Source organism: Papilio machaon, chromosome Z (genome assembly GCF_912999745.1).
Source record: "Papilio machaon chromosome Z, ilPapMach1.1, whole genome shotgun sequence".
Lineage (NCBI taxonomy): Eukaryota > Metazoa > Arthropoda > Insecta > Lepidoptera > Papilionidae > Papilio > Papilio machaon.
In genome coordinates, this window is record NC_060016.1 from 6,567,625 (window position 1) to 6,582,375 (window position 14,751).

Here is a 14,751-nt window from a genome sequence, read left to right on the forward strand (position 1 = left end):
GAAGTCCTCGAATTGAACACTCGCCCTGAAGATGGACCCCCGATGGGTCCGAAACTAGTCGGTGCCGCCACCGGACGATCAAAACGTGAGTTAAGCCGTTCTTAATTAATTAAAGAAAGTACTATTTTAATAATTAAGCCCCTTAAAAATAATTTGTCGAAATTAAGATAATCAAAATATAAAATTCATTCTATCTTCATTGCTTCAACAATTATAATATTAGCAAGATAACACGAGAAATGATATATAAGAATGTTTTAACGCAATATCATCTACAATATGCCTTTTTCGGAAAGACCTCGCGAGTCAATCGATCAAACGTTTCACCCGATGAACATGGTATATAAATTCTGCTTAGTAGGATTTATTGATTATTAGGTACTGGATACTCAGTAATTCATAATATAAACATATATTTCTATTTATTTGTAATGATAATTTACTAACCTATGGGAAATCTCAGTTTATAAAAATGAAAATAAGTTTTATAATGACAGTTAGCAAACTGTTGTAGATCTATCTCTCTGCTGTAAATCTAGTTGTCGGGTAAAAAGCATTTGAAAAGGCTATTGCCAATTCGACATATATTGGCCGTCGTGCGACAATTCGAATTGTTCGAATTGTCGTCGACACGAATCCTTTGATTTAGCTACATCAAAGGAATCCAGATGTTTCCGTGTAACATGACGGTTTGTCTGTCTGAACAATTACATTGGTATTAAATCGTTTCTAATGTGTGCCTTCCTTATACACACACAATACTCCATGATTATAATTACATTTTATTTAAAGTACTCACAGTGAAATAAAAGAAACTTTGAATAGTATCACATCATTTTGAAATGTTTTATTCTCTAATAGCTACGACTACGTCTTAGTAAAGAATGATTTTCCTAAAAATCCAAACTATATATTTGATTGATAGTACGAAACTTCCATCTTGAAATATTCACGGGGTAAATTTATAAAAAAATCCTTTATGATATCAGAACCTTCAAGTTTCATGGCTCAGTGGTTTGATTTGTTTGATTATTGATATTATGTCATTCAGTTTCGTCATGTAATTTTCTTTTTATATTTTAAGAGGCAGAATTATTTGCAAAACCTCTAAAGAAATATTTAAAAATTATGGTGTTTTTAGTATAAACATTTGGTTACTTGGTACTGTAAAGGGATACAGAGGGCGTGCTGTACAGATGTCGTCGGCCAGCTATGGCGACTGATTTATTGATCACTTGAGTCATGCCTGCCAGTTTTTGTGCCTTTTTTACGACAGGAAGAATTCAGGGATAGTATCAAGCTAGAGCAATAAAACTACATTTTGTGTGGTCCGTCCCTGTCATGTGATTATATTATCTTGACCAACGAACAAAATACATCAGAAATTAGTAATAAGAATATTAAAAACATCAAATCTTCTTTCTAAAGTTAGGCAGATATATATACAAAGTATACTTGCATTAGTACTTTTGTTCGTCACGTAGGAAAAATTCGGTCATTATAATTTGTACAGGAGCTGTAATTGGAATAACATTAAAAATGTATATGTATTATTAAATAAATAAGTGAACCAGACGAAGCAATCTACTCGCAGGTATAAAATATTTTACCAAACAATAAACACATGTCAAAAAATCTCATTTACTAAAATAGTAACCAACCAGGCTCTTTTACACTGATTTACTGCTCCGTCAACTGACTGTGATTTGAGGTAAATGTGTTTATGCATTTCTACTCTCACGATGCAATTAGCCTTCGGGCATGAAGCTTACTAACAAAAATACCTTTTAATTATCCGTCTGCAACGCAAGTAATTCATTGTAAGGAACCTAATTAATTTCTATCTCATCTCTCAATATACTATGCAAATAACAAAGGAATAATAAACTTCAACGGATTGCTTTCGTCCGCGGGTTTCTGAGAACTGGTCCCGACACTAATCAAGCGCACTGACTTTCAGATGAAATCTTTATTACATTTAAATTGAATAAAGTAACATTTTTCTTTTTCTCTCTGAAAGGCTTTAAAATATGATAAGTTTACTTTCGTCCGTGACTCTGTCCGCATGAAATTAAAAAAAGGTAATAAGTAGCCGACTATGCAGACTATGAGTAGCAGACTATGTTTTACATCTGTGCCGAATTTCAAGATCCGTTGAGCCGTCACGGAGGTACGTTAAAACAAACATCCATCCATCCATCTAAACATTCGCATTTATAATATTAGTAAGATTTTGTGAATACTGAATATTATCAAAAAATTCCTATTTTTTTTGTTACAACAATATAAAAGTGATATCTATCGCTTCAAGTCCATCCTCATTTTTGGCGCTATTTTATTTTAAATAGTTTTGTTAAAGTTGTTGCTAAAAAGTGTTATTGTTTGATGAGAATTCGAAGGCATTTCTTCTTATGAACTAAACTACTACTACTAAAGTAAACATATCTATTTACTACATGAAACATGCTAAATAATTATATAAGTTAAAAGTTAAATATGTGAAATAATTTTAAGCTAAAATAGAAAGTGTCTGCGACATTCATTGTACGGCTGTTTTTTAAGATGGTGTACTTACAAGTATTATCTGAATACAAAGACGTATTGTTTCAATGTATTAAGGCATCAATGGATGAAAGGAAACGGATCAGTTACACGTGTGCGCCACTCTCGTCGCTTGCGGAAATCGTGACAAACCGTCGAATAGCAGAGGCCTTCTGAGAAGAGCATTGTTTATGATTTAAAAAAAGTTTAGCTCACCCACATGTGACCAGAGTGAAAGAAGTCTCCACTCGTATAATTTATATGAATAATTTTAACAAAATTCCACAAAGAGACCGACGTAAGGTCAACGAAATGTTAAACCTAGTTTATTTCCTAATTTATTGAACATGATAAGGTAAAATTTTATTGAAATTCAACGGAAGGACGTAATTCTTGATGGAAATTATAGCTGATTAAAAAGTTGGTTACTTATGTTGAGAAAACTCACTGTTAATGTGCAAAACAAACCTCGCCCTCTCCTTCCCTTATAGTGGCATGATAATCATGTTTTCTTACCGTGGAAAGAATGCGAAAGGAAAGAGACAAATAGAAAGGGATCCTCTTTCTGCACCTTCCCTCCTTTGTCCATTTAAAATAGGCAACGCATCGACAACCTCTTAAATTGTTAAGATGTTGGCAAAAGTCAGCATTGCCACTAGGTATTAGCTATTAAAAAGTGATAGTCCGTTGTCGTGACACTTGTTATAAAACATGTCGATCTGCCTTTGTTTTGTTTTGAAAGATAATAAATGGGATGACAATATGTTCTTATAGAACAAGTCCGTCAAAACAGGAACCGATATAAGTTCTTTTGCAATGAGAATAGCATATATTATATTAATTATCACAATCGATATTTAATATACCTTATATATGAAGGGTGATTATTGGTTTGCATACCGATCAAACATTTCATTAACATAGAAAATGTCAAGGCAGTTTGCGTCTCAGGTAAGCGCTAAATTTATTTGCATACGTCTTATTAATTATACATTTTAGTTCACTAACCACTGTATCGATTGTTTTAACAATTTGTCATATTCTTGTTATTTGATTCAGTTTTTCTGTTACAATGTATATTATTTATTCACAAATAAAATGTCATTAGTAAAATAAGGTTACGTTTACGATTTATGTTGTTATTTTAAATTTCATCTTCGTAAGTTCATCTAACTCTATATGTAGAAATGTATTTTCAAAGTAATGAAAAATTCAAATTACAATTTTAAAACATTTAAATTGGGAAACGTTCGTGGAAAAGCAACTTGTATATTTTCACATTTAACAAAATAGCGAATGAAAATGGGATGGGAGTAGAGTTTTCGATTAGCGCTTTGAATAACTTCTGGGAAAAAAATGTAACATTTGCTTAACTATCTTTGGTCAAAGTACATATTTATTTCTAAAATATCGTTTAAAAGTTGAAAAGATTTACATTAAATGTAATACATACTAAAGTAAAATCTCTGACTAGATAAAGATACCTTTGCTAATGATTATCATCAACCTGCCCTTATCCCTACGGATAGTCAGCACAATATGTACCATACATCTCTATTTTTACGTATACCCTCTGTCTTCCTCTACCTTTGTAGCCATCCACATTAAAATTCAATATCTCTCCATAACATGTCTACACCACGCTAACCTTCTGCTTCTCAAGTTCTCCATCACGGGTGCTACTTCCAAACTTCTTCATACACAATTTCAACTTCACCTCTTCTAGTCGTCTCGTCACACCACATATCCATCTTAGCTACATGCAATCTCCTTTCATCCGAATAATAAAATATACCCCATTGTGAACAAGCATTTCATTACCGGGAAAACATTAGTTTACGGCGATCCGAATTTTAATTAAGTAAATCTAATTTGCAATACAGTGATTTTGAATGACTGGTCGTATTTCCACACATAGCCCAGATTACTGAGCCTAGATTTGAAATTTTGCGCAGTAATTTCTGTTATTTATAATATTAGTAAGTTTATAATGATTTAGTTTATGTAGTAATGACTGATATACTTTTAACTAAGAGAATGAGAGAGTTCTCATGATTCTGTATCTTTCTGCCGCTGAAACCTCATGACCTCATTCTTAATGCGATTTAATACATTTTTAACGCTTTTTGTTGTTTTACTTAATTACTACTTTAGTGTACGTGTCACTGAGAAAGTTTTTAGAAGGTAAAAAAAAATGTGCCTCATTCTCTACTAATGTTAATTTAAAAATATTTATTGCAAGGATATTAGAATATTATTGCAACAAGAATATTATCTTCCTTGATTTTTTGTCAGTTTATTTTATTTTTTTACTGATAAATAAACAAACGCTAATAGATTATTTATGTATAAGATTTAACTAAAACTTAGGTAACATCCGGTAGATAAAGACTGCGAACTGGTAAATTCGAAGTGGACACGCTTCGTCAGGTGGTACGTGACTCTATCGACCTGCTTCTGTTAACCATCAGACCAACTTACAATAAATAACCATTCTACAAAAAATATACTCATATTTACGATTGAAATAAAATACTTTTTTAATACAAAATCACTTACAACGTACGCAATGATTTGTCTATACAATATCCATACATACACTAGTCAAAAGGTATGAAACAAAAAAATATATCTGATTAATATCCTATTTTATTATTGCTATTTATATTAATAAACAAAAAATAGCTTTGAAAGAGTATGATTGGGGCGCAATTAGTGCATTCGCGTAGAATTATTTAAGACTACTGACATAATATTTTTTTCTGGAATTGAGGAGTTTCTTCAATGAGTATAATTACTAAGAAAGACTCCGAATATACGGAGCTGCATAACATTTTTGTTACAATTATGAATATTCTAGAAGTAATTAATTTTGTTGAATCGGTAACGAGATTATTGAAACGAGAAGATGGATTTTGATTATTGATTCGATACCTAGCAACACATTACATCGTTTAATTGCAAATACCAAAGCTCGCGAGCTGTGCGCTTGACGTTTTGCTATAACAGGACTGACGTGAGGACTTCATAGCATACACAAAGTGAAATGCTGTTATCGACTCTTAACATTTTAACATGCAACCTATTTTAAAGTATATTTCGTCTATTAGACTAATTCATTCTTACAAGCTTTTAGCATTATTGTAGTTTTCAGCAATAGCCAATGTTACGTCTTTCGTCTTTGAAACAGGGTCTTGAAGTCGCGCAATCGGGTTTCGAACTATGACTTGAAGACATGTGTTGAATGTTAATTTGATGTTGTTGCGTCTACATCAAAGTCTGTATTCCGAATGAAACACGAACACGTAATCGGTTCGAATTTGGCCGTCGTTGGTACTACAGATTAGTACTGACTGTATTGTGAAATTATATTACGTATATTTGATACGCTATTCAAATAACAAATAGTGTCTAGTTTCATGAATGTGAAACCAAATTCACTCGTATATTAAAAGTCTACGGTCACATTTTAACAGTCGAGCAAACATCTCTTAACAATCTAAAAGACAAGTAAATCCTAAGGAGTACGTTTGTCTTGTTAATAAAATACTAAATCTTGTATTTATCCTAAAAATTATGAATTTAGTAATCGTTCGTGGGATGAATGAGAAATAAATCTTTCTAAATAAAATATTTACAAAAATCTATAAAACACAGCTGGCTTTAAACTCATTGTTGCTGGCAGTTGTAGTACTCAAATTTCAGGACGCTTTACGTCTATAGAAGCCGACTTTTTAAATCTTGTTCGTTGGTTTTACCTTTATATGTGGAAAACCTTTTCAACTTAATTAACGTATAAAATATAATGTAAATCGACTGTTTAAATTTAATTAAATTTTACGCAAACGATTTGAACGAGTTAGGGCTGCCATATACGGAAAGCTGCATACGGTCGGCGTTGGACAATCAGCCGTTGGTGTTCGCCACGGTAATGATTAAGGCCGTATACCGCCGGCTAGAAGCAGTTCGTGTATGGCTCTTACGCTTGACTAAAGTATTGAATACGTACAGTTCAAAGATTTTTGTATTTGTCATTTGTATCTTGAATGAGATTTATTTTTTAATATAAACATATCTGCCTGGAAAATAACTTATAATTTTATCACATTATCACGGTTTCATTAACATTGCATTAGGATTAATACCGCTAAGCTGCTTTAGGGAATTACCAATTGCAATTACAGTATTAATTACTCAGCTCCTAACACTAATTAATCGATAGTCTCTAAGCATCATAACTCGATGCGTATTTAAATTATCTTATAATTAATCTATTATCGATCTATTATGTATTTATAATGAAATAAAAACTTCTATATCACCCTTCCGACTTAACAAAAAGAAGTAAGTCTGAATGTAAAAGCCCGGGAATACTATTTTTGTGTCTACACCCTGGTCTCAAATAGCGTACATTCTTTTGTAAGGAAAGCTGCTAATATTTTTAAAACATCCTTATAAATAAAGCTTAGTATAATTTTCGTGTCAAAATCGGGCGCAACAAACTTTGGTTATATTTCCTAACGTCCGACTGAATAGTTCGAGCAAAATGCCACGCTGTCCTTCACATCCAAATGCCGTAAACAGTGCTAGCTCGGAACTATATTTCGACATATAATTTGCCTGCGGTGTTATGGGCGATGTGGCCAATGTTCAGAAGATGTGTTTGTGATAGTTTTTGACATAATCGTTCTAACCTCTCAAATAATATGCTGTTTATAACACATAGATTTGGAGAAAATGACAAACACTCGCCCATATTTGACAAGAACAGCAAATATTTAAATAAATGTCGTTATATAAGTATGCATTTAATATATTTCAAAAAATCTGATTAAACTTACAGCTATAAATATAGTACTACAAATATCTAGCAGTCAGTGATAATAATTCAATCGGATTCAAAAATATTCCTCATCAGTAATTTCGAATTTCAATCCACTGACGTTTTTTGCTTCCATTCTTTAGGAAAGTTTTTAAAAATCCTAATGGATTTTATGTTTTTATCGTCTACTTTTCTCATCGATTATTCCCACTTTCATACTTATGACTTTTAAGTTAAGTATGAGTTCTAAAATAAAATTAAATCCAAATAAGTATCTTAACTGATCTATTGTGAGTCTTATCAACTTTTTATTCAAACACAGCGTCTTTTTACAGAATACTAGTAGAAACTTTATTGAATACGGAATACTTCCAATAATCGTAGTAAAGTAGCTTGTATTTTAAAATTAGCAAAAGAAAATTAAAGAGGTAGGTAAATATAAATATCATAATTACTTTTTGCGTGATAAAACAAAAGCCATAAAAGAGAACATTTGCTCATATTAAAAACAGTGGCTGGCAGCGCCTCCTTCTCCTCTATGAGGGAAAGTTATGAGAATTTAGCTGTGGCAAGTTCAACATAATTTGTGCTTGCTCATGTTGACAACATTGTGCCGCTTGAATGTGCTTCCGACCAAATAACTGCTAAGGATGTTTATGAGTAGATATTTTACAAGAATTTACAAGAATCCTTTTTCCATACGAGCTATGCAATACGTGATTCTACTATAGCTACGTATAATCTGATCTCAACATTACTTTCTACTGAATAGTTTAATGTCCAAATAACACGCATGCATAAAACATCGGAAGTGGAATTGCATTGGCAGCGTCGCTGCGGTACATATCGTGTTATGTGTATCGCTAAAGTGCGTTACATAAGTGTGCTTTCTTTAACCGTGTTCCGCGCAACCGCCGACATGCGTTACAGATATTACAATATTGTACAGCCATTAGCATGCGCAATGGTTCTGTCAATCGCACGATAAAAGATTTATATCGTTTAAACGCAATTCGTTTTTTTTATTAATTACAAAGCACTTTGGTGCAACGTACATCCTGGCTGGAAAATATATATTCGCAATATATACACTAATGGCCGTAATCAATATTCGAAAAATCCAACTTAGGAGGTAATGTACAGACTTTTTGAATAAAAGCCAACGGAATATATATATATATATATATATATGATCAATTAAAATCACTTTTAGAACAATGCATAAAAACAATTTATAATTTGATTTTTGGCTAATAACTTAAAATTTGTTACAGGCGAACGCCATTGCGGCCACCCGGCAGTGCCGCCTAATGCACGGGTGACAATACCCAGCGACACAGCGATCACACCGGGAACCGTCGCTACCTACGAATGCGATGACGGTTACGAGCTCTTCGGAGCACACCAGAGGGAGTGTACATTGAGAGGCGATTGGACTGCTGAACCGCCATTTTGTGGTAAGCGTCATTCGTATATTACTTTTTAATATATGTTAAGGCCGTCATACACGGGCAACATCAAATAGTCGATAACCGCAACAGTCGATATGCTGCATTAGCACGTTGACTGCTGAAGCTGTCCGTGTACGGCGGCCTTTAAACTGATCAAATAACTATCTGTAAAATATGTAAAATGAAATACAAAATGAAATGTTTAAATTAATAACCAAAGTTTTGCGAATATTTCTCATAATATGGCGAGTGTACGATTAATAATTATTTAAAAGCGCTCCCTACATTTAATTTAATTTGGATTGGCATTTGTTGATGAAATTATGTAATTGATATTAAGCTTTCAGTAATTAGTTTCCATCCACTAATAAATTAAACTTTATAATATTTTATTCAATAAATGAATATGTTCTTAATAATATGACTAATTACTACTTTCTAAAGCAAACAGATTATTTAAAGTATATTATTAGTTATACTGATGAAAATGACGAACGTAAAGATATATTATTATATTTAAAGAAAGTTTATTCGAATACGGTGCTATAAAGAAAATATTCAATTCTCGTATGAAGATAAATGTGCACTTTATCAATAAGTAAAATGCAATGAGAGCCAACGGCACTTCTCGGTATATATGTGTCAGTAATTAAATCGAAAACTTTAAAGCATATTAACTTATCATTATAATTTCTAATCCAGGTACGAACGTCGCCTTTAGAAAACCAGCAAACCAATCGACAACCGTCCGTGGAGGGGCGGCGGCTAACGGCAACGACGGTGAGAAGACTACAGAACACGACGGCAAGAGATGCACGGAGACGCAACGTGAGGCCTCGCCATGGTGGCAAGTCGACCTGCTAAGGCATTACGCCGTCAAAGTTGTCAGAGTCACCACCAGGGGATGTTGTGGTTAGTTTTATTTATAAGATGTACTAAAGAGGCGGTTTAGGAAGCCTGTAACCAACGAGCATGGATAACTAATTGCATAAATACAGATGCGAGAGAGATATGCGAGGAGCGCTCAAAATTCAAATACATAACTTCTGCTCACTACTGCAGGTAGTGTGAGTTATTGTAATCGTGCTTATGCAGGCACTTTTATCGTAACGTGCGTAAAATTTATCTTACTAATATTATAAATGCGAATGTTTAGATGGATGGATGCATGTTTTTTTGAAGATATCTCCGGAAATGTTTAACGGATCTTAATCAAATTTCACACAAATGTTGACAATATTCTGGAGAAACACATAGGCTGCTGCATAGCTTTTTTCTAATTCCGCGCGTACGAAGTCGCGGGTGACCTAGATTATTTATAAAAAAAGCGATAGTTTTAAAAACGCATCTATAAATTAGATAAATTGGTAGTTATTAAATTGATTCAGTGGTTACATGATTAATATCTTTAACCACTGAATCAAACGAACAGACTTGTTAGCTTTAAAAATGTAGTTAATTTGTTCTAAGTTTTGTACGAGGAGATACATATATACTTTTTTACCACCCTAATATAAATCGGAAAAACACCTCAGTGCACAAGAATATATCTAAGTTCTATGAAGCGATACTTTACACTTCGAAGAAATATCGAGCTCCGGGAATCGCATCAGATGTTTATAACTTCGGCATTGAACTATTATAGACTGACTTCACTTCAAAGAGTTAGATACTGATAGCAACTCGAAAAGTTAATAATACGGAGAAAAATGCGAATATTGTTGCATTTTTTTTAATATCACAATAATATATCACATGTCAATGTATCACAATGTTAATTAAAAAAATTAGCATTATCGTAGCTGAAAGACGACATTTGATTTAGAATGTTTTATTAGATTTATCAAAACTTTACAAAAGTTTTATTTTGTGACCCGAAGTGACTCATAAATAAGAGTCTCCAACTTTAATGGCCTTGCGTTACCTTCATCCACCCTAGGACTCGGAGCAAAACATAGTTTAACATGAAAAAAAAACGACATAGCTATCTGTGACTATTTTAATTAGCCGTTAATTTTAATTATTTCAAAATATTTTTGAATTAACTGCAAGTTGTCCTTAATAAATAAAATAAAAATACTTGAGATCGATCGATTGGGTATCGGTCACTTGTTTGTGTTGGAAACCAACTAGACAGGACGAATGATGTTCAAAGTTTCCATGATTATTTACATAGGTGAAAAACACCTTTCTGAATCAGTTGGGAAAAAGTTTTTGTATATAAAATAAGTGCTATGTCGCGCATGCAAGCGTGATTCGTTCCAGTCGAGGGGGCAATATGATGTCGCAAACGCGCAACACGGCTGACCGTACACAATATTTGCAGGTATCGTGTGTTGTAAAACCAATCACTTTATTATGACACTTTCACACTGGCCGTATTCTTTCTAGTATTTGATATTTAAAATTCTATTCATTCAGTTTCATAAAGGTTATTATCAACACAGATGTTTCTCAGAACGTATTTAAGTATACATGCATAAGTATGGTTAATTGCGGGCTTAAATATCCATTAATCCAACAGTGTTGCCAGTGCATGATATATTTATTTTTTTTAAAAAAACGATTGTCTCCTTAATCGATTCGGTGTAGAATTTTGAAATGTATTTAATATAATATGTATAAGTCAGCAGATAGTTTTATTGACTTGTTACTATCGCAAATATAAACCGACTTTAATGCATAGCACGTTATTACACTTTGTTGCTATCTAAAATACATCTTCTCTTTGAACATGAAATTGCAATGTAATAAAGGTAATCAAGTCTGTTTCATAGTTTACAAAGTGAAACGTCTACGAAGTCGTTTTACGGAGGTCTTGAAGGAAAATGTTCTGCTTTGACAGAATTCATTTTAGTAACGTAGACGCGCCCGGTATTCGAATGCTGTGAAGGCGGCGTCCATGTTAGGAAACTCGTCTCAAAATGAAATATTTGAGAGACATACAGGAAATGTTTATTTTATTAAAATTAAAATATTTGGTGACCTTTGAGTCAATGTTCCGGCATAATTCTTTCAAGACAAGTGAAGATTGCTGAAGTTTCTAAGATATCAACGTACTAGCTGTCGCCCACGACTCCGTGCGGAATTATTAGAAAAACTTTATTAGTAGCCTCCGTGTTCTTCCAGATTATGCTCTGCATCTATGCCGAATTTAATTAAGATCCGTTGAGCCGTTGCGGAGTTGCCTTCAAAGAAACATTCATAATATTAACAAGATGCATTTATAATGTTAGGAAGATTTTTTAAAACCGGAGTTGAAGGCAGTCGCCATGGCTGATATAGGCCGGGATTACATCACATCAAGATTATAAAAATATTTAAGTTTTTAAAATACTTTCTTGGTGAAACTGTTTACTGTAGAATGGCGCACTAGTTCACTTACTAGTTATATAAGAGCAAAAACATTTTACAGATTTAGAACAAACGAGTGTCAATGACGAAATGTTTATCGCGGTCAATATACAAGGATAAATTACATTAAAACATGATTTTTGCTCAAATCAGAAATTTTGTTTTATTATTTTGCAATTAATTATAACCTTTGCTTTCAGGTCATCAGCCACTTCAAGACCTAGAAATAAGAGTGGGCAACAGCAGTACGGATCTTCAAAGGAACCCGCTATGCGCCTGGTTCCCAGGAACAATAGGTGAGCTTAATTCGCTTTTGCTATTATTATATAATACTAGCTGTCTAGCTAAAAAAAATAATGGGGGGGTTATGAAAAATAGATGTTGTCCGATTCTCAGATCTACTGAATATGCTCACAAAATTTCATTAGAATCGGTCAAGCCGTTTCGGAGGAGTACGGGAACGAAAACTGTGACACGAGAATTTTATTTATTAGATTTAACCAATTAAATAAATTCGTTAGCATTTTAATACAGATTTTAACACGTGTGATTTCGATACACGAAATTACTAGATCCTAAGTCAAGGATGGCGAATCAATGGCACCCATGCCATTTATGGTACGCCACACATTATTTGGATTCCAATAATAAAAAATAAAAATTATTTCATGGCACATCTATGACCTCATCAAAGATTTATTTTCATAAAAAAGTCACGTTGATATGTAAAGGTTCGCCATCCCTGTCTATGGTTATTTGCTTAATCTTATTAAAACTCGAAAAAAATAAATAAAACAAGGCACGAAGTCGCAATATAACAAACAAAAACATTGTTATTTACTCAAATAGAAAGAATATACCTGAAATTTCTACAACACTATACAAGAAGTAATCAAAATATTAATGGCGCTTCATTAACGACTATTTGCGAGAGCTCGAAATCAATTTGTGCAGGTTTCCCGCATGGACGAAATTGCGATGCAATCTGATGTTTAGAAAAACAATTTACATAAACTTTCTCTTGATAGAATTGAACACGACTTGTAATTACTATTTGTTTTTTACATTGTCGTTTAGTTTTCGTAGGGTTCGATAAGTAAAATCGTATTCTGGCTTCTCAACTTTACTCAAGCAAGGATATTCGAGATATTGAACGTAAATCCGTTAAGTAAATCAAAGAAAGTTACAGGAATTCAAGCAATCTGCTCATGATCTTGCAAAGCGACAAACTAAATGAAATATCAATCACAAGCTTACATGATCGAAGCTAGAACAACGCACACTTTTCAACTACTGTAGTTAATACGCACACAAAATTGCAATCGAATATACCTTTTGCCATGTAAATAAATAAAATGGTTTAAAATCATCTCTGGCCATAAAATACCGACAGATCAAAAAAAACATTCATTTTTCAAAATGAAGTTTAAAATTAAAAGACAGATCTCAGATATTACTATACAAAACACATAAAATATAATTTTAGACTGAAACATAATATGATTTTTTTCTACATGTCACAACTGGAACAATATTAGTAAATCATTGGAAATCTTATTAACAACGATTTATTGTCTCAAAAGTCCTTTTGCGCAAAATAACTAACAGTTACAAAATTCAAGAACCCAATTACGTAGAATGTAGCGCGAATGAGGAACGCCACGGGTACTTCTGTTGTTATTCGCCTATTTTTATAGTCACGAAACGAGAGCTGTGTCGAAACTCTACCATTGATGCTTCACACGAGAAAATTGTTTCTTAACGTTATAAATTTAACGTTTTACGACGTAAAAAGAGATACTTTTAAGCGTATTGACATTAATTACTTTATCTGTTTTCTTAGTACGAGTAAATACGAGTACATACAAGTTATTTTTTAATTCTTTAATACGGATTCCAATAACCCTATTGACGTCATTTTTTATTAATGACTACCTGTCGCCCGCTACTCCTTTCATGTTGAATAAAAAAAACTTAATAAGTAGTCTATGTGTTATTCTAGACTATGTTCTCCAAATTACATCAAGATCCGTTAAGCTGTTCCGTATTTAACTTTCGCATTTTTAATGTTAGTAAGATTAACAAATCACACGATCATGACTATATTCTTCATTACTACTCGCATGATAGGCACCATATAAAAATTGGCTATATCGATTGTTATGAAGTTAAAATATATGTCCACTCATGCTATGGTGGTACGGACCACCAGTTAATCAGAGGCCGCGGGTGAGTCTGGGTCTTGACCAGTCAATTACAGCTAGTTGGTTATATAATAAAAAAATTCATTGGCTAAGTTTCAATGAGTTAATAAAGAAAGTTGAAACTATGTCAGCGGTGTTCACATACTCTCTCGCAGACTCGCGCACTGCAGCTCGCTAGTTGACGTTAGAAGCGGGTTAATGATATCCCTCTCTTACCATAGTCGCTAGTCGCTGGTCACACACTTTTCTGTAATTTAATGTTTCATAAATTACATTCTCGTTTTTTCTTTTAATTGGTTTCTTCTAGGAAAAGACACAATAATAATGTAGTATTATTTGAATCATCTTCTGGTGCAAGAATAAAAAATAACCAGTATGT

General features: G+C 33.0%; 1 protein-coding gene across 1 annotated transcript in view; it reads left to right on the plus strand.

Moving 5' to 3' along the window:
- The window catches only part of LOC106717297 (CUB and sushi domain-containing protein 1), a 51,648-nt gene that overhangs the window by 19,887 nt on the left and 17,010 nt on the right, over positions 1–14,751 (plus strand). Inside the window, exons 2-4 of the mRNA XM_014511121.2 lie at positions 8,638–8,820; positions 9,517–9,726; positions 12,369–12,464. Of these exons, the coding sequence (XP_014366607.2) occupies positions 8,638–8,820; positions 9,517–9,726; positions 12,369–12,464 (489 nt within the window). The remainder of the gene's footprint in view (positions 1–8,637; positions 8,821–9,516; positions 9,727–12,368; positions 12,465–14,751) is intronic.